Here is a 20,692-nt window from a genome sequence, read left to right on the forward strand (position 1 = left end):
GCAATGTTGCAATGAACAAGAGCTTAATAAACCTTTTTATGTGACATTTAAGACTTACTATTTTTCATAGATACCACATATTATCATATGTCCCCTTATTTTATGTTATACAAGAAAAAAAATACCCATTAAGTTGACATGCCATCAATTATATCACAGCTTCTCAATTTCAGATTTTTTTAAATGACAAGAGTACATCACAGAAACAATGAACTAAATATAAAAGCAAGTGTAAAAATTGGAATTATATGCTCTAAGTATATCTCCCCAAGTGAAAAATTATGAGAAACATCAATAAATAAGAGAGATAAATACAGAACCACTCTAGTTGGTGGTAAGTGGGTAGAACTCTCCACTACTGCACTTAGATTTATAGTCATTTTATTAACTCCTCTGAAATACCTGAGGAACTTCCAGAAAACAGATTTGAAAGCTATTGCCTTTGAAAATATTATCAATATTCAAATATATGAAGCAATGTTATATGAGTGTGGATACATATCTAATCCACATTACTAATCGAAAATGGGAATTACATAGAAAGTTTCTGAATGTAAACCTTGTGAGTTTTTATGAACAGTATAAATTTAGACACAGAATATATCTAATATCAACATCTAATCATTTCAGTCAGTTTCATTCAAAATCAGTCTAGGCCTGGCCAGTGTGGCTCAGTTGGTTGGGCATCGTGCTCTACAATGAAAGGTTGCCGGTTCAATTCCCAGTCAGGGTTCATGCCCAAGTTGCAGGCTCGATCCCTATCAGGGCATGTGCAGGAGGCAGCTGATCAATGTTGCGCTCTCACATCAATGTTTCACATCAATGTTTCTCCCTCTCTCTCCCTTAACCTCTCTCTAAAAATCAATAAACTATTTTTAAAAAATCGATCTATAATTTATATGCTTTATCTTTATAATTCCAAATAAATGGTACAGAAATGTCCAGTTATTCCATTATTATGTTAAATCAGCCATAATCTACAGGGTTGGGCAAAACTAGGTTTACAGTTGTTCATATGGAAAAATAATACAATAATTAACAAATAACATACAAGAAAGAATAAACTTCATTTAGAGTACTCACAACTGTAAACCTACTTTTGCCAACCTTGTATATTATGGTAAAAGATTAGTAAACATTGTTTATTATAATACTCTACTGTTTAACATAAGCCATATTAACAATTTTCTGCATTTTAGTTCCATTCAGTAGTTTCCTTTTTTAGAAGGCCTAACTGAACAGTTCTACAATGTTTTTGGTTTCAATAATATTTAATTCCTATTAAACTATGGTTTATACTGATACATAACTATGATCCTGAAAATGAATTTTCTATTTAAAAAAAATGGATGTACTGAGAAAGGCATAACATTAACATAAAGAAGCAGAGATTTACTTACTCTCCTCTCCACAGACACATACTCCATAATTTAAAACCAGATGCTTGTGAGAAAGCTGGCTCATCATGCTTGCTGCTTCAAAGAAAGACTAAGGAAAAGAAAACCATACAAAAAATGCAAAAGAATTATTGTTTGTGCCTATAAGTATTCACAGTTCAGAAAGATATCCTTTGGCGTAGAGAAATGCACTTTCTCCTCTTCTCTGCAGAACTACATATGTAAGGCTACGAAGTGCTTTGGTCCCCTTATATGGTCTTGCAATGCCATCAATCTTAATGCTAGAGTTCACTCTGAAGAAACCCCTCAATACGGCTGGAATAGAAGACAGCAATGAAAAAGAGCAATAGTGACACAAGGCAGCATGAATGATGGAAGATAAACAGGCCTAGACTAATGACACCTAGAGTAGAAGACAGAGGTTCAAACAGAAGTAGACAACAGAGATAGTGATATGAGATTGAAGTAAATGGATGGGAGCTTCAAATAACACTTAGTAAGGAACTGGAGTGTACACCTAGAACTAATATAATGTATGGCAACTGTAATTGAACATTTAAAATGATTTAAATTTAAAATAAAAAATTATCTCTGCATATAAAATATCATGACAATTATGTTGGGAGATTAGCATGGTATTAACATCACTCTAACTCAACTAAACTTGGACTAGAACTTCTGGCTATTGCTGTTGAGAATCACATTCACCAACACTGCGGTGTCCTGGATTAGAACAACTCTTTGACTTAAATGTTTCACATCCTCTTCTTACTAACAACCTTCAAGATATTTTAAGCATCACAAATGTTTGGTGATGTCTTGCTATGCTAAGAACTCAAGGCAAATGGCAGCTGGGTTTCTGTGGGCTTGTATCTCTGTAATCCGTATTTCAACTAGAATGTTTCTTAGTACAAACTTTTTTTAAAAACTGATTTTTAGATGGAGAAGAAAAGAGAGAAAGAAACATCAGTGTGAGAGCAAAGCTTTGATCAGTCTCCTACACACCCTCCATTGCGGATCAAGCCCACAAAAGTGGTATGTGCCCCAACCAGGAACCAAACCAGCAACCCTTTGGTGCACAGGACAAAGCCCAACCAACTGAGCCACACGGACCAAAGCTAAACTCTCTTTTTTTATTTTTAAGTAGATTATGAAAGAAATCTGTGGAACCCAAAAAGCTCTGGGAACCAAGTCTGAAAACCACTGCCTTACTATATACAGAGATGTAATGATACCCTTAACACAATGCCAAAAGTAATTAGTTTTAAAATCTATACTAATAAAAGGATAGTATTTCCGGACAAAGCCGCAGTAGCTGCCCGAGGCTCAGGCAGGCCGAGGATGGTGGCTGCCGCTGCCTGGGCTGGCCCGAGGCTCAGGCAACGAGGGGCAGGCCGAGGCTCAGGCAGCCGTGACGCCAGGCAGTGGCAGCAGCAGAGGTGTGATGGGGGCATCACCTTCCCCTGATCAGCCGGTTGCCTCCTGCAGAGGGAGGCCAGACTGCGGCTTAAGCAGTCAGTAGGACATCCCCTGAAGGCTCCCGGACTGTGAGAGGGGGCAGGCCGGACTGAGACTCCACCCTCCCAGTGCACAAATTTTCATGTATTGGACCTCTAGTGTTATTATAAAAATCCTATATAATAAAACCCTAATACACAAATCAACCAAAAGGCGAATGACTGGTTGCTCTGACGCACACTGACCGCCAGGGGGCAGATGCTCAATGCAGGATCTGCCCCCTGGTGGTTAGTGCACTCCCACAGGGGGATCACCGCTCAGCCAGAAGCTGGGCTCATAGCTGGCAAGTGCCACCGTGGGGTGCCGGGAGCCTCTCCCACCTCTGCAGCAGCACTAAGGACCCCTTGGGGGATGTCCGCCTGCTGGGGAGCGGGCCTAACCTGGCAGTGGGACATCCTCCGAGGGGTCCCAGACTGCGAGAGGGCGCAGGCTGGGCTGAGGAACCTCCCCCCACCACTGCAATGCACGAATGTCGTGCACCGGGCCTCTAGTATTCTATAATTTTCTATAGCCACACTAGAAGGCATCCTCAGAAAGGTCCTTGATATAAAAGCTACAAGCATGATGTATTGTGTGCATATTAAGACCACATCTTTAAATATCATAAACTGTATAAACTACATAAAGAGCATACACACCTCTGAATAGTTTCTATGTGCTTTATCCAGAACTTTTAAAAGAACTTCCGTTTCATGCAGTTGACCATAATCTCCTACTTCTCTTCTTACACCTTTAAAAATTTTTGTAAAAGTGCCTTGGCCAAGACTTTCATTCTTTAAGAGAAAGAAAGGAAAGAAAAAAATGAGTAAAGATGGATAAAGATGTGAAAATTAGGAAATACGTTCCATGACAAAGAGTAAAAAAAAAAAAAATCAATAAGCAAATATCTCCCAGATTTAAGACTCTGAATTAATTATATTCTGCTTCCTTATACAGTAATAGAAAACAAAAAACAAAAAAATAAGGATTAATGAATAAAGTGTATTTTGGTTCCATCCGTTCTTAAACCCGCTGGATTGGCTATAATTATCACCTATATTTACCTATATTTACTTTTATTTACCTACATTTATTTACATGTGAAATTTTGTTGTTGATGCCTTTCCTAATAGTGCAGTAGAAAGGCAGTACAGTATGGTCTGCAGAGGCAGCATACCTGACTTGTTCCACATTACCTAACCACCTTCTAGTTGTTTGACCCTGTACAGGCAATTTAATCTCTCTCTGCTGCAGCTGTCTTTTCCTCATTGGAGGAATAGGAATAACTATTTTTCCATAGATTGTTATGAGCAATAAGTGAATAAATACATGAAAGCACTTAGTATAGTCTATGACACATAGTAAATGCTCAATAATTAACTATTATTAGTATTTCTTATACATCCTTCCAGAGTAATTGTTGAAACCCTGAACTCTGAAGCAGGGCTGCCTATGTTCAAACTGAAAGTCTACTATTATTAGTTTTATTACATTAGGTTACCTGGTGACTCCCTGCTTCCCATTATTACCTGAGGATGCATATCTTTACAATTCTTGATAATTATATCTACTGTCTCTTTATGGAACGTGGACATCAGTTGATCATTTTCTTACTCATTCTGCTCAACATGAAAAATTTTCAGATCTATTTTCCAATTCACTAATTATCTTTTCAACTAAAGGTAATCTGCTTATTAACCTGTTCATTTTGTATCACTATTAATGATTGTGATTTTTCATTTCTATATTTATCTTCTCTAAGTATTTTTGTTCTTTTTAAAAAGTGTCTTGTTTTTTCCCCATGCTTCCATTGCCTGTTATATCTTTAAAAATCAATTTTATAATCTCTTTCTAAAAGAGATTTGTTGGTCTTCTTACTCTTGATTACTCTTGGGCTATTTCCCTTTTAATTTTTTTCAATTAAAAGCTCATGCTTGGCCCTAGCCAGTTTGGCTCAGTGCATAGAGCGTCTGGACTGAGGGTCCTGGGTTTGATTCCAGTGGGGGATGGGGGGCACACACCTCCGTTACAGGCTCCCCCGCTGCCTGTGCCCTGGTCAGGATGTATGCAGGAGGCAACCAAACGATGTGTTTCTCTCTCATGGATATTTCTCTCTGTCTTTCCCTTTCTCTTCCACTCTCTCCAAAAATCAATGAAAAAATATCCTCGGGGAGGATTTAAAAAAAAAATAAAAATAAAAAAAGCTCATGCTTGGAGTCATTTCATCAATAGACTTCTTTCTGAGTGAGCAAGGTTAAGAGTATGTTCTTCCAAAAAGTTTTTGTTTCTGCTTCTGCCAAGCACTACAAGGTATTACTAGGGGAGTATCATTTTTTATATTAATTTATTAGCCTAGATCAGGCGGGTGGTATAAAGAAACCCAAACTCAAAAGTCTATGATTACAAATTCTCAGGAGAGACATTTTTTCCTAAGAGCCCACCTAAAACAACACTTCTCTTCCCCTTTTGCTAGTGAGTGAATTTTTCACAATCCACATATTGTTTTACTGAGAATGTATTTATTTGAAGATCCTGGCTTTATTCAGACATGGCCCCATTTTTAACTCTTGCTCTTCTTTAGGCCTTAAGACTTGGTCCTACTTTTAGATCTTAATCTCCTTGATTAGTGAGACTAATCCCAACCCCCATCATTCTATAGCCAAACCATCAGATCTGAAGTACTACTTTATTTTCAGTTTCTTTTTTAATCCCTTAAATTTCCCTAACTTTCTCTACAATTTGAGAATTAAGATATAGGTCTTTTGTAGAAGAAGATTTTTAATTTAAGATTTACAAAGAAATTTTTAAAATCCTGTGAAAAATACAATTACCTTCTTAAAATATTTTTATTAATTTCTCACTCAAGTTTGGTATTACACTTTCACAAGAAATAAAAATATTTAAAGTGCAAAACAATTTTAATGTAGGTTATAATAAAATACTTCCAAATGTCACATGAATATAAGTGGGAAACATTTGTTATTTTAAAAGGACAAGAAAGACCATAATCAGCATCTAATGACTTACAAATACTAAATCTTCATTTCTGATTTTGTGAAACACCATTTGGTTCACATTATTATGTCTCTGTAATGTTGGTGACGTTGGTACATCAGAAACACTATTTGTTCTAAAGACTAGAAGGTTTGATTTATCTGTAAAAGAAATAAAAGAAATAATGAAAAACATATATAATCAAAACATGCTGAGGACATAAAGTTCTCCAAAGGGGTAAAATAAAATGTGTTCTAAATATAAGAAATGCTTAATAACTTTGTTCATTTTTTTTCCATAGAAAATTACTTTAGCAGTTTATTCACCTAACTTTAATGTACCTTAACCAGTTATTTCAAATATTCAAAATTATTCACTTCCATAGCTAATATAAATTTGCAGGAAATTTAGTAATTTTTAATAATCATTATTTCACAAGATTTCCAATCTTACTATTTTTATTTTAAAAGTATAAGAAATCAGAGACACAACCACAATGGCGGCATAGGTAAACACCTGAACTTGCTGCCGTGCACAACCACATCAAAACTACAACTAAAAGACAAAACAGATACCATCCAGAACCATGGGAAGGCTGGCTGAGTGGAAATTCTACAACTAGAAGGAAAGAGAAAAGTGCATTGAGTTCAGTAGGAGGTGCGGAGGTGCAGAAGTGAATTGTGGAGGTGCAGAGGCATGCACGAAAGGGGCTGGCAACTGGGTACGCTGTTGTCTTTTTCAATCGGGAGGGAGATACAAGCTCCCAACTGCTCTGAACTCCAGTTCCAGGCGAGACTCTGGGGACCCAGACTCATACGGAGAGAAACTGACTGTCTGGCATCAGGCCAGAACACGAGGGCGGCTTTCTCTCAGAGGTGCTTGCAGTGATCATTGTTCCTGTATGGTGCTGCGGGACACACAGACCCGAGGGCCTCTTCAGGGCAGGGTTGACGGGCAGCCATTGCTGTTTGCTCTGCCCTGGTGATTCCCCAAGACCCACCCTACCCAATTTATAACCCCACCAAGCTGTGCACAGAGGCTTCTGCATATGAATGGCTTGGCCTTTTGCAATCTAAAACCTAACAAACTGCAGCTGGGTCAGAGAGCCCCAGAGCTTCCAAAAGAAGGCCCAAGGCTGGACAGCAGCTTGCATTGCTTCACAGCTGGGCCTCATCTGGGCACCTCCAAACCCCAAACAAAGAGAAGGAATCTGCAGATCTCTCTGTAGCTCCTGCTGGGTGGCCTCAGGCAGTGGCTGACTTTGCACCTCCTTGGAGATCCAAGAGCCAGTGTACCCAGTGGTCAGAATGAGACCATCCAGATTACAACACTTCACATCCATAAGAGACACACTTAGGGGGCAGACTCAGTGAGCGCCAAAGCCCCACTGAAGCAAGTCTTGCCCCATAAGGGTGTCTCTAGCACAGAAGTTCTCCCATTGTAGACACAACTGATCCTCACAGGCCTGGAGGTCAATTCATGATACCAACAGCAATCAAGGCTTAACTACAATAAGACTGTGCACAGAGCCCACAAAGGGGTGCACCAAGAGTGTCCACCTCAGGTAATTAGGGAGGCTGAGCCACCGAGCCCTATAGGACACCTAGCATACAAAGCCACACTATCAACACAGGGAAGCAGCCAAAATGCAGAGACAAAAAAACAGGTCACAAATGAAAGAAATGGAGGAAAGTAAACTACTGGATATAGAGTTCAAAACCACGGTTATAAGGTTACTCAAGAATCTTCTAGAAACCTCTGAGAAATTTAGTGAGACCCTCAAGGATATGAAAAAGGACCAATCAGAAATTAAGCAAACACTGACTGAAATAAAGAATAATATACAGAGATCCAACAGCAGACTAGAGGATCTCAAGAATCAAGTCAAAGATTTGAAATATGAAGAAGCAAAAAACACCCAACTGGAAAAGCAAAAAGAAAAAGGAATCCAAAAATATGAAGATAGTGCAAGGAGCCTTTAGGACAACTTCAAGCGTACTAACATCCGAATTATAGGGGTGCCTGAAGAAGAGAGAGAGCAAGATATTGAAAACCTGTTTGAAGAAATAATGACAGAAAACTTCCCCTACCCGGTGAAAGAAATAGACTTATAAGTTCAGGAAGTGCAGAGAACCCCAAACAAAGAGGACCACACCAAGACACATCATAATGAAAATGCCAAGGGCAAAAGACAAAGAGAGAATATTAAAAGCAGCAAAACAGTTAATTACCTACAAGGGAGCACCCATACAATTGTCAGCTGATTTCTCAACAGAAACTATGCAGGCCAGAAGGGAGTGGCAAGAAATATTCAAAGTGATGAATAGCAAGAACCTACAACCAAGATTACTCTACCCAACAAAGCTATCATTTAGAGGTGAAGGTCAGATAAAGGGCTTCACAGACAAGAAAAAGCTAAAAGAGTTCAACACTGCCAAACCAGTATTATATGAAATGCTGAAGGGTATTCTTTAAGAAGAGGAAGAAGAAAAAGGTAAAGATAAAAATTATGAACAACAAAGTGACAACAAATACATATCAACAAGTGAATAAAAAATCTGACGAACAGAATAAACTGGTGAATATAATAGAATCAGGGGCATAGAAAGGGAGTGGACTGACAATTCTTGGGAGAAGGAGGGAGGTGCAGAAGAGACTGGACAAAAATCGTACACCTATGGATGAGGACAGTGGGGGGTGGGGTAAGGGCAGGGGTGGGGTGGGAACTGGGTGGAGGGGAGATATGGGGGGGAAAAAGAGGAACAACTGTAATAATCTGAACAATGAAGATTTATTAAAAAATACATATATAAGAAATTAAAATTCTAAGAGTATGAAAGTATTTACTTAGAACCACATATGAGAATTTGGTAGTGAGGTCTTTCACTTCAATTAATAAATGATTGATTTATACCAAGCATTATTATGTTTAATATCATTTTATAATTATAGAACTTCATGTCACTTCTAGAAAACCTAAACCAAACTGAACAATCCTACTTGAGGATATATTTATAAAGAATAAGACAAAATTAATCTGTTTATGGAACTGCTTCTTTCATCTTTCTTTTTAAATCAATATACTAAAGATATCACTCACTATATACACAAGTCATGACCCATATTTTTAAAATAACTAGAAAATTATTTTACCTTTTGGCTTCGGAGGACAGCATTTTGTAAACTGGAAAATTATATTGTCTGAGCGAACAGTTTCCATCTGGTAGCAATTCAAGAGATCTTTAAGATTATTGAAGTTCTTCTTAGTCCCACTGAGGTTGAATTCTCCATTCTCATTTTTTGTAATCAAACAGTGCTTATATTCAATGACATTATCACGCTATATAAGTTTAATTATAAAGAGAGAGAGGGAAAATCACAATGGACATCATAGTGATTACTGTTACAAAATGGTTTTCACAAAAATAACCAACAAAATACTTAGACATTTGAATCATGAATCCTAGAATGGTACCAGTGTAGGGTAATAGAGGTGCTTGATTCCTCAAAAAGAACTATATTGTATAGACTAAAGAAATGGCTTAACAGTTTATTTTTTAAAAAGCAATGATAATTAATAATAATAATACCATCCTTAACAGTTTTTCATCACTTGTAAGATAAAGTCTATAACCAATTTAGTGTATAAGGTGTTCCTTGAGCAGGATTCTGCCTCCATCTCCAATCTCAACTTCTGCCAATTACAAAATACAGCCTATGTTCTAGCTATATTGTGACTCAAAAAATTCCAAGCAAGTGCCATGCTATTTCATGATAACTGTACATGCTCACTTTCTACCTATGAATGTACATGTTTTCTTTCTGAGCAATGGACTTTTATTCATTCCTAAAACTTAGTTCCTAAATACCACTTCCTGTGATGTCCTCCATATAACTCTCACCACATTCCACAAGCAAAGGTTATTACCCATTCCACTGTGTCACTACTGTATTTGTATAATTGTCTCCAATATGGGAATGTTAATATTTTTCAGTTTTTCAATGTCTGTCTTATGTGCTTGTTCATTACAAGCTTGTTCATTCATCTGTTTATTGAGCGGCTTCTTAATAAGCATATCAACCTATTTAGGACCATTTGTATAAACTCAACTAAATACTTCAAGGTCAATCTCAAATCCTTCCTACTCCAAAAGATATTTCTTCACTGTATTTTCTGTTATTGTCTATGTCTCTCCTATATAATAAAGAGCTAATATGCTTATTAGACCAAACAGAACGACCGTCCGGACATCCTTCCGGATGACCGTCTGGACAACTGTCTAGATGACTTTCCGGAAGAAGCCGGGGCTGTGAGGGCTGGCAGAGGCTGCGAGGGCCTGTGAGGGGCAGCCAAGGCTGCGAGGGGCTGCGAGGGCCGAGCCGCTGGCACGAATTTCATGCATCAGGTCTCTAGTACTGAATAATTACAATGCTCAATTTAGTAAATTTTTTGTATTCTTTTTCCCCAAAAGACAAACTTCTTCAAACAGGGCTATGTAACATACACTTCCTAATACATAACAATATATTCATTTTGATTTGGTAATTGAATATAAAGAGCTACTATAATTACATTGAGAAAATATTGAGAAATTAGGATAGAGCATTTTACAATGCTAAAGTTATAGAGTAACCTACCTTCTGTTTTTATGGACAACTAGAGGCCCGGTACACGAAATTCGTGCACTGGGGGGGGGGGTGTCCCTCAGCCCAGCCTGCACCCTCTCCAATCTGGGACCCCTCCAGGGATGTCCGACTGCCCATTTAGGCCCGATCCCACGGGCCTAAATGGGCAGTCAGACATCCCTCTCACAATTCAGGACTGCTGGCTCCCAACTGCTCGCCTGCCTGCCTTCCTGATTGCCCCTAACCGCTTCTGCCTGCCAGCCTGATCACCCCTAACCACTCCCCTGCCAGCCTGATTGATGCCTAACTGCTCCCCTGCCAGCCTGTTTGCCCCTAACTGCCCTCCCCTGCCAGCCTGGTCACCCCAATCTGCCCTCCCCTGCAGGCCTGGTCACCCCTAACTGGTCTCCCCTGCAGGCCTGGGTCCCTCCCAACTGCCTTTCCCTGCAGGCCTGGTCGCCCCCAACTTCCCTCCTCTGCCAGCTTGGTCACCCCTAACTGCCCTCCCCTGCAGGCTTGATCGCCCCCAACTGCCCTCCCTTGCAGGCCTGGTCCCTCCCAATTGCCCTCCCCTGCTGGCCTGATCGCCCACAACTGCCCTCCCTTGCAGGCCTGGTCCCTCCCAACTGCCCTCCCCCGCTGGCCATCTTGTGGTGGCCATCTTGTGTCCACATGGGGGCAGGATCTTTGACCACATGGGGGCAGCCATCTTGTGTGTTGGAGTGATGGTAAATCTGCATATTACTCTTTTATTAGATAGGATAGAGGCCTGGTGCACGGGTGGGGGCCAGCTGGTATGCCCTGAAGGGTGTTCCGGATCAGGGTGGGGGTTCCCTTGGGGCATGAGGCGGCCTGAGCGAGGGGCCTGTGGTGGTTTGCAGGCCGGCCACGCACCCTGGTGACCCAAGCAGAGGCCCTGGGATCTGGGGTTTATTTATCTTCTACAATTGAAACTTTGTAACCTGGAGCAGAGCCAAGCCTTCTGCTTGCTCCGTGGTGGCAGCCATTTTTGGGGGGATTTATGTATCTTCTATAATTGAAACTTTGTAGCCTTAAGCGGAGGCCTGGGCCCGCCAGGGTGTGCGGAAAGCTTGGCTTCCTCCTTTGCCCAGGGCAACCCTAGCCTCCTGCTCTTTCCAGCTCCGTGGCTGCTGCCATTTCTGTTTGGGTTTATGTATCTTCTATCATTGAAACTTTGTAGCCTTGAGTGGAGGACTAGGCTGGCAAGGGCAGGCGGAAAGCTTGGCTTCCTCCATTGCTGGGGAAACCCAAGCCTCCTTCCTGTTCTCTGTGGCTGTAGCCATCTTGGTTGGGTTTATTTGCATATTCGCTCCTGATTGGCTGGTGGGCGTGGCTGGTGGGTTTAACGGAGTGATGGTTAATTTGCATATTACTCTTTTATTAGACAGGAGGATATAAATCCTAGGAATTCTAATTTATTATACATGCAGGATCCCTGAGGTAAATTAAATATTATTATGCTAGCTATATCCAGAGCTATAATTCAGAGTATTAAAAAGGAAATACATATGGTACCTAAACATGAAGGGGAAATTATATAGACTAAATAAAGATGTTACTGTTAATGAATGTGATATACTAACCTCAACAGCAAAAGTCAAAAAATATTTATTAAACTCCTTAGGACTGCATCGAAGTACATAAAGTCCAGTCTGATTACCTGCTTTCTTCAGTTTACTTATGGCAAAATCCATTCTAAAGGTAGAGAAGTAATGTGAATGATAACATAGCAAGATGTCATCTAAAAGATCAAAAGTAAAATCTAAAACTCAAAATTTTTAGAAGTCTCTTCTATTTTATAAGTTTATCAATAATCTTGTAAGGAAAAATATTAAGTTCAAACCAATTCAAGGGACAATTATATTGCTTTAAAAACAAATCAATGGCATTGGAGGACACACAAAATCACAAAGAACAATTCATTTGAATTTTCTGCCTTCTGATTGCAAACTTAGTATTTTAAAAACAATACTCCCATAAAACTTCATTTATGCAAACAATATATCATAAACACTTACGTCTCTTCTACCATAGCAATTTCTAATATAAAAATTTATGTGTATTATTATAATATTTAATATAATCCAAAGTCCAGTAGAAGACCCATTGCAAGTAACAAAGACTACTGATTTTTAAAATCTGCTATATGATTTACTGAAGCTGCATGTCTTGAAAGAAAAGTCAAAGTGTAATCTACATGAAAGCAAGAATCATCTATCACTGTCTAATAACACACCTAGGCAACTCTCTCTCTCTCTTACTCTCTCAAAATCAATGGAAAAATATCCTCAGGTGAAGATTAACAACAACAACAAAAATTTACTTTTAAACTGTTTTACTTACGAAATTGGGCCATGACAGTTGCTTTGTAAATTTTCAAGCACCACTGGAGATGCTACTTCTTTACAGAGGTAATGATGTGCATCTGCAGTTAATCTATAATATCCATCAATTAATGACACAAAAGACAAAGCCTCCTTTAATGAACTAAGTTCAATTTCCTAAGCAGAGAAAAGAAAAGAAGTATCATTTAAAAAGTCAACTGCATGCTACATATTGAAAATTCTCTTTGCCCCATGTTAGATTAATTCTTCTAAATTTTTTTCCACATTGCGCAAATGTCTTTTATGGTCCAATTTGAATTATAAATTATTCTGTCTAATATTTAAGACCCTCTTGAATATGGGCTTATCATGCCTTTCCAGTTATAGTTCACTCTACATCCATAATTTTACTATATTTTCCCCATTAGAGAAATGCCAGTTATCTCAATTAGAAATCTATCTAATCCAATATAAAAGTTTGTATTATTTAGAAATAATGATTTATTTTTACATATCAAATATACACTACTAAGTTAAAGTATTTATGCTATAAGCGAAAATGTATATAGTATAAACTAAAATCTTACATAGTCTAGTAGGGTGTAGGTGCACACTATTAATCATATTTTTATCTAAGAACAGGAAAGCTTGCTGACTGAGTTGCAAGTTAATTATAATTTTGGTAATATAAACCTGAACTGGCCAGAGAGGTACATATAGATACTTAAGTTAAATAAACAAATAACACTAATATGACATTTAAGCCAGGAAGTTAAATATCTGAGTTGAAAAGAAGACAGAGCCAGATAAATAAGACATTTAAGAGAAGAGTATAAAAGAGTGTATTTATTTTTTATAGAGGAGGGGCACGTAATAGAAAGAGAATCATAGTTGTTTAGTAACTACTCACCATAAAAAAAAAAAAAAAGAAAAGAAAAGAAAAGAAAAGAAAAGAAAAAAAAAGGATTTTCTTACAGACCCTGGGAAACTGAAGAACATGTTACAAGAAGAACAGGCCTGGGAGATAAGGCATCCCAGAGCCCAGATCAAGGACAGAACCTATCCGAAGGAAGGCAGCATTCGGGGCTAATCTTTACAAGGACAAGGAAAGAAGGCAGTCCCTGGGCACTCACTAACTGAAGACTTCCCCCACCCACTAATCCTACAGAAGAGTTTGTTTGAAATGAAATGTCAGAGAGCAGGATATTCAGGATGACCTGCTGCTTTCTCAATACTGCTGACATTATTGGAATAAACGCTCATATATGATTTAATCTTGTCTCTGCTTAATTTGGCTCAAGTAGTGACAGTCGGCCTTGGACCCATTTAGTGTCTAGTTACATTTCATTTCAATTAAAATAAGTGGGATTTTTGAAGATATTTAATAAAAGAGAAAGGGTTAAATCTTTTAGAATCAATCATGTTTTACAGCTTGGGCAGGGCTGACATTTTGCTATATAAATTCTTGGTAGTATTGTTTTGATTTCTTTCCTTTAATTAGGCAGTATGACTGGTATTATTCACATATCTATTGGTAAAAAAAATAAAAAAGATGATAATCAGGAATAAGAACTACAATAGGGCCCTAGCCAGTTTGGCTCAGTGGATAGAGCATTAGTTTGCGGACCAATGGGGCCCGGGTTCAATGCTGGTCAAGGGCATGTACCTCGGCTGCAGGTACCTCGGTTGCAGGCTCCTCCCCAGCTCCAGCCCTGGTCAGGGCTCATGCAGAAGGCAACCAATTGATGTGTTTCTCTCACATCAATGTTTCTCTCTGTCTTCCCCTCTCTTTTCCACTCTCCCTAAAAATCAATGGAAAAATATCCTCGGGTGAGGATTAACAAAACAAACAAACAAACAAACAAACAATAGAACCACAGGGAATTAGTGCAACCCAGATTGGGAAGAAAAAGTACCTAATGCTTTACTAATCATAAAAATGAGTGAAAAACACATTAATGTACAAGAAACTCTATGGGAAGATAGTTTCGGTAGTGATACAAAAAGCTAGATGTAATAAAAAAGCTGACTAAACTGATATTTACAGCTATATTTAAAACTATAATAAAATTTCTACAAGATACCTTGGATATTAAAAGTAAATACTTCTAAAAACTGTATAACATAATCATTATTTAGTTATAAAGCAAACTTACCAGATTTTTACCATCTTGCTTATGGATAGTTACAATTCTGCTTTCATTTGAGCCTTCTTGGCTTGCCTGCTTAATACTGATATCAATAATATCGGGAAAGTCACAATATAACTGTAAATCCTACAATTAAGAGTATTTGAAATTAAAAACAGAATCTATGGAGCCATTTTAAAATAAGACTTATGAATGATATAACATTCATTAACAAATTCTTTAAGATAAAAAAGTATTGATAGCAATAGGTAAGTATTAAATGGGATTCTCTCCCCCAATATTCACCCTAGACTACACTGTATCTTGCTTTGACTTAAAAATGAGAGCATCAAAGGGTACCAGGAATCTTAAGTGTGCTCTAGTACTCTTCAATCCAATCAATAGTAATAGCAACAATTGCCAGAAAATTAAAACTTTACCACAGAATGAAGACTAGAATATTTTTAAATCTCTAATAATAATCTAAGAACAGATACGAACAAATTTAAAACTTATAATACAATCCTAAAACATACTAAATTATCATACATCATAAAATTAATTAAAATTAATCTTCCTAGGATATTAAATTTTATGAGTATGCCTCCTATATCAGTAATAGTAAAAGAAAAAATATTTTTAAACAATAGTAAAATAAATAAAGATGCAAAACTACCTTAAAAATAACTTTATGCCATTTCTGAAACTATAAGAATACCATTACTAATTATTTTGTCATAAAGAATTAAATAAAAAACATTTAAGAGCAATCAGAAAATATCTATAGATATAATCTCTACACTTACACTTCTATCAATGGGAGAAGAAAAGTACAAGGCCATGTTTCAAATGACTAAAATTACTTTACTTCTATTGCCATTCTACTTAAATTAACAAAGAATGAGAACATATCATTAAGAATTACCTGTTCTGTCAGTGTTTCACTTTCTTTATGTTTCCCTCTTGACCACTGAATTCCACCGTTTCCAGTTATTATAATGGTTGCAAAAATCTCCTCACCTGAAGGACCTCTTCCAGGTTCTTTTACTTCAAATTGCTCTGTGTAGAAGGCAGACTGAAGAGTTTCCAGATTTATAAGATACTTAAGTTTCAAGTTTCTGGCAGTGGCTTTGCAATGGCTGAATTGCTCAATAAATCTGCGAAATCGGTACCTTATTCGCTTTCTTGTCAAAATATGATAGTCTTGGATCTTTGCTCGAATACATTTTGGTAAGAATGTCTTATAGCTAGGCATAAAGAACACACACAGTGAAACAAAACATTTGGAATATAAATCTAAAACAAAAGTAAAAGAGAACTTTTACTTTTTCCATGGTAAGTGCTATAAGAACACAAGTGGAGAAAGGTGACATAGTTACCACTGAAAAGAAGTAAGAAATGGTGGACCATGAAAATGACTTCAGGTTTTCTCACTGCGCAGAATATAATCAATAATGTATAGTTTGGTAAACATTATTTTTATAGGCCAGCTTCAATAACTCCTAATAATTATTTTGCAATCAAACAATTTCTTTTGGACTCTTTTGTACGTCCTTCTCTATGTAAAATATCCTAAAGAAAGCAGGTAACTTATTTCCCTCCTGCTCAAATAGCTGACAAATAATTAACATTTTATTTCTGCAAAAACAACTATATTAAATTTCCATGCCTTTCACATATGCTAATCCTTCTTCCCATCACTCAGCCCCTAATAGGTTAGCTCTTACTCATTGTACAAGACTCAGCTCAAGCATCATCAAATCCAGGAAACCTTCAGAACCTCTAGATCAGGGGTCCTCAAACTTTTTAAACAGGGGGCCAGTTCACTCTCCCTCAGACCGTTGGAGGGCCAGACTATAGTTTAAAAAAAAAACTATGAACAAATTCCTAGGTGCACTGAGGGCCCGGGACGAGTCGGCTGCTAAGCAGGACAGGCAGCGGCACCCGGTGGGCCGGATAAATGTCCTCGGCGGGCCGCATGTGGCCCGCGGGCCGTAGTTTGAGGACCCCTGCTCTAGATGCAGTCTGATTTGTCTGATAGTATTCTGTGCACTGCTCCATAACCTCATTTATCACACTATACTGTTCTTGAGTATCTACAGCTGGTGATGGAGTGGCTTATGCTAATAGCTTATTATTACACTTTAGGAATTATTTTGAGCTGACTTTTAAACAGCCATCATTAAAATTTAAGTTATAAAAACTTACAACTGAATAAATTAAAATATAGATAAATAGAGGCCCAATGCATGAAATTTATGCACCGGGGGGGGGGGGGTCCCCTAAGCCCAGCCTGCACCCTCTACAATCCAGGACTCCTTGGGGGATGTCCAACTGCAGGCAGTCAGACATCCCTCTCACAATCTGGGACCGCTGGCTTCTAACTGCTCACCTGCCTGCCTGTCTGATCGCCCCTAACTGCCCCCACTGCCAGCCTGATCACCCCTAACTGCCTCTGCCTGCCGGCCTGATTGCCCCTAACTGCCCCCCCTGCCATCCTGGTCGCCTCCAACTGCCCTCCCCTGCCAGCCTGGTCACTCCAAACTGCCCACCCTTGCTGGCCTGGTTGCCCCCAACTGCCCCGCCTGCTGGCCTGGTCACCCCATGCAGCCTGCTGTTCAGTCATTTGGTTGTCCCTCACTAACCCCCTTGCCAGCCTGGTCACCCCATGCAGCCTGCTGTTCAGTCGTTTGGTCGTCCCTCACTAATCCCCCTGCCAGCCTGGTTGCCCCATGCAGCCTGCTATTCAGTCATTTGGTTGTCCCTCACTAACCCCCTTGCCAGCCTGGTCCCCCCATGCAGCCTGCTGCCCAGTTGTTTGGTCATCCCTCACTAACACCCCTGCTGACCTTGTTCCCCATGCAGCCTGCTGTTTGGTTGTTACTGTTACTGTGACAACGTCCCGGACAATTTGCACATCCCTCTATTATTAGTATAGATAAGTACTCAAAATATATTACTTCCTAATTATTTTACATTTAAATTTTTATTTTATATTTTAGTACTATCTATGCTTTTGAGATTATGAATGTCTATCATATATGAGTGATGAAAAGGGTTCGCTACTGCTCATCTCTTTCCAATTCAGTGGTGTCAAGTTGATAGCTTGAGATTGGCCATGAAGGGAGTATCCATGGATATCAGCAAAAATTACAAACCAGACCTTCCCTGACACCTCTCTGAGAACAGGTTGTTAAACATTTACCAGTTTACCACTTCTTACTCCCTATTTCCCCTGATCCCTTCTTTCCCCCCCCCACCTCAGGACCCCCCCCCTCCCTCCACACACACACACACTCTCTCTCCACTGTAAGTCCCTGGAGGAACTCTCTGTTTTGTAAAGTCATTTGACAGGGTATATGTGCTGCATTGTAAATTCATAATCACCTATTTTAAATAGGTTTTTATCACTTCCATCACTTTTATGACATTTCTCTGTTCAACTAATTTCCCAAGTCCCACAACCATGCCAAACCTTCTCCAATTTCTTCAAACCTCCTCCCTCAAACCTCAGCTACATCCCTCCTCACTTTCAGCTGATGACTTCATCTCTTTCTTTAAAAAAAAAAATAATTTTTAAAGCATCTCTAAGCAGAGTTATCTCAATATCCTGCTGGCAGCCTATATACATCTGCACTCAGTCTCTCCTCCTTTCCACCTACTACAATGAATGAGGTAGGTATAAACCTGCTAGCTAAAGCCATTTCTTTAACATGTATTCCCTATACCCTGTCTTCCTCTAATAGACATCTGCTTTCTGGGGACTTTTACTCTACTTATTATTTCTCTTCTATCCACATGTTTTGAAAATACTAATCTTCTTCCCATCCTAAATGTAAAATCTCTTTATCCTACATCCCCTCTGGCTACAGCATATCTGGCCTTTTTTGGAAAGCATTTAAAACCATTTCTGTTTTCCTGCCTTCCATTTACTTCTCAACTTACTCTAATTTGGCTTCTGCTCCATAATCGCACAGAAACTGCTCTTACTAAAATAAAAAATAAATAAATAAAAACTTCCATGTTGCTAAAAACTCAAATTCTATAGTTTATTTGTCTTGTAATTTTTTCAGCAGCATCCAACACTGTTAATCATGCTCTCCTTGAAATTTTTTCCCCTTAGCTTTCCTGATTTTATTACCATCTCTTTGGCTGTTCCTTTTTAATCTTCTTTAAAGGAACATTCCCTTTTGCCTAGTGATTAAATGTTGACATTCCTCAAGACTTAATTATGGGCCCTCTTCTTATTTTTACACATTATCTTCATTCTAGATCAGCCGTGGGCAAACTACAGCTGTTCTATCCGGCCTGCGGAGCCGAAAGAGCGGAGGGTTCTCTTGCTCTCCCCTCCGCTCCTTTACTTTGAATTTATATTAGTTCACACAAACACTCCATCCATGCTTTTGTTCCGGCCCTCCGGTCCAGTTTAAGAACCCATTGTGGCCCTCGAGTCAAAAAGTTTGCCCACCCCTGTTCTAGATACTCTATATGCAAATCACTTGATATTTCCATCTAAATATCTAAACTCTAGACTCTTATCTTCCACAATCAAGTCAATCTACTCATTTAATTTGGATAGCCCCAAAGCTCCTCAAACAATGTGTCAAAGCAAACTCATGAGTCTCCCTAAAGTCCTCCTAAGATCCTCTTACAACGTTCTCTATTTGAGTAAACAGCAATACAATTCAGCTACTTCTGCAAGTCCCAGGAATCACCCTTTATACCACCTTCTCCCTCAACTCCCATTATTCAATCCATCACTATAGTCCCTGGGCTATACCTTTTACATATTTCTCTTATTTGCCCATTTTTCTTATTACTAAACCATTCAACTGCATCTCCTGGAGGAACTACAGCAATGACCTTACTTTGTTTGACTCTCATTTCCATTTACACTTATGCCCCTCTGTTTTCTACACTGGAGTCATGGGGAGCTTTTAAAAACACAAATCGAATAATGTCACCATTGCTTAATAACCTTGCATGGTTTCTTAGTGTTCTTAACCTTGACCACATGACTCTAAGGTTCTACATGGTCAAACTCCTGCCTCATCTCTTACTAACTCTGGGCTCTACCTGACTCTCTTCAGTCTTCCTATGCTCCCTTCTGCTACGAGGCCTTTTCCATCACTCACTTCTTTCCACCCATGAAATTCTACTCATTTGTCAGACCTTAAAAGTCACATTCTGTTCCTTTTCATAGCAACTACATATCTGTAAGTAAAGAAATATATAAAATTTTAATAAGTTTATACAGCAAATAGGAGAGCCTCAGTAAGTTTAGAAAACACTGAAAAAAAAGATTTAAAATACAATCAGAATGCAAATTCCAATGCCTACTTTATATTCTTTTGTAAAAAAAAAATTAGTTACCAAGAGCCTTATTAAATGTGGAATGCGATTTACATAAACATCAATGACTACTTGATTCAATAAAGTTTTGAAAAACTAATTTGAAGATGAAAAAGAAGAGTTTAAGATAACATCATACAGCAAGGCTTTCCACTTTGATTCCTAGAATTAATGACCAGACATATATACCTTTTGGGAATACCACAGGAGTATGTGGTTCTTGAATATGATGAAGTGGAAGTTTTCTAGCCATAAAAGCTGAGCTGCAGGAGTAGTGTTTCAAAAATTGTATTTGGTAATACTTTCAACAATAAAGAATTATTTAAAAATAAAAATAAATGTTAAAAAATTA

At 38.4% G+C, this 20,692-nt stretch overlaps 1 protein-coding gene across 2 annotated transcripts in view; it reads right to left on the minus strand.

The window, feature by feature from the left end:
* JAK2 (Janus kinase 2) overlaps window positions 1-20,692 on the minus strand; it is a 112,222-nt gene that overhangs the window by 30,312 nt on the left and 61,218 nt on the right. Inside the window, exons 7-14 of one of the 2 annotated variants that reach the window (XM_080669931.1) lie at window positions 16,009-16,235; window positions 15,016-15,135; window positions 12,879-13,036; window positions 12,119-12,230; window positions 9,042-9,228; window positions 5,922-6,049; window positions 3,554-3,688; window positions 1,401-1,488 (exon numbers count right to left, since the gene is read on the minus strand). In XM_080669931.1, coding sequence (XP_080526057.1) covers window positions 1,401-1,488; window positions 3,554-3,688; window positions 5,922-6,049; window positions 9,042-9,228; window positions 12,119-12,229 — 649 coding nt within the window. In that variant the 5' untranslated portion in view covers window position 12,230; window positions 12,879-13,036; window positions 15,016-15,135; window positions 16,009-16,235. Of the gene's footprint in view, window positions 1-1,400; window positions 1,489-3,553; window positions 3,689-5,921; window positions 6,050-9,041; window positions 9,229-12,118; window positions 12,231-12,878; window positions 13,037-15,015; window positions 15,136-15,913; window positions 16,236-20,692 lie in introns of both variants that reach the window. The other variant, XM_080669930.1, reaches the window with a different exon arrangement.

This window comes from Plecotus auritus (genome assembly GCF_963455305.1).
Source record: "Plecotus auritus genome assembly, chromosome: 5".
Taxonomy (NCBI): Eukaryota; Metazoa; Chordata; class Mammalia; order Chiroptera; family Vespertilionidae; genus Plecotus; species Plecotus auritus.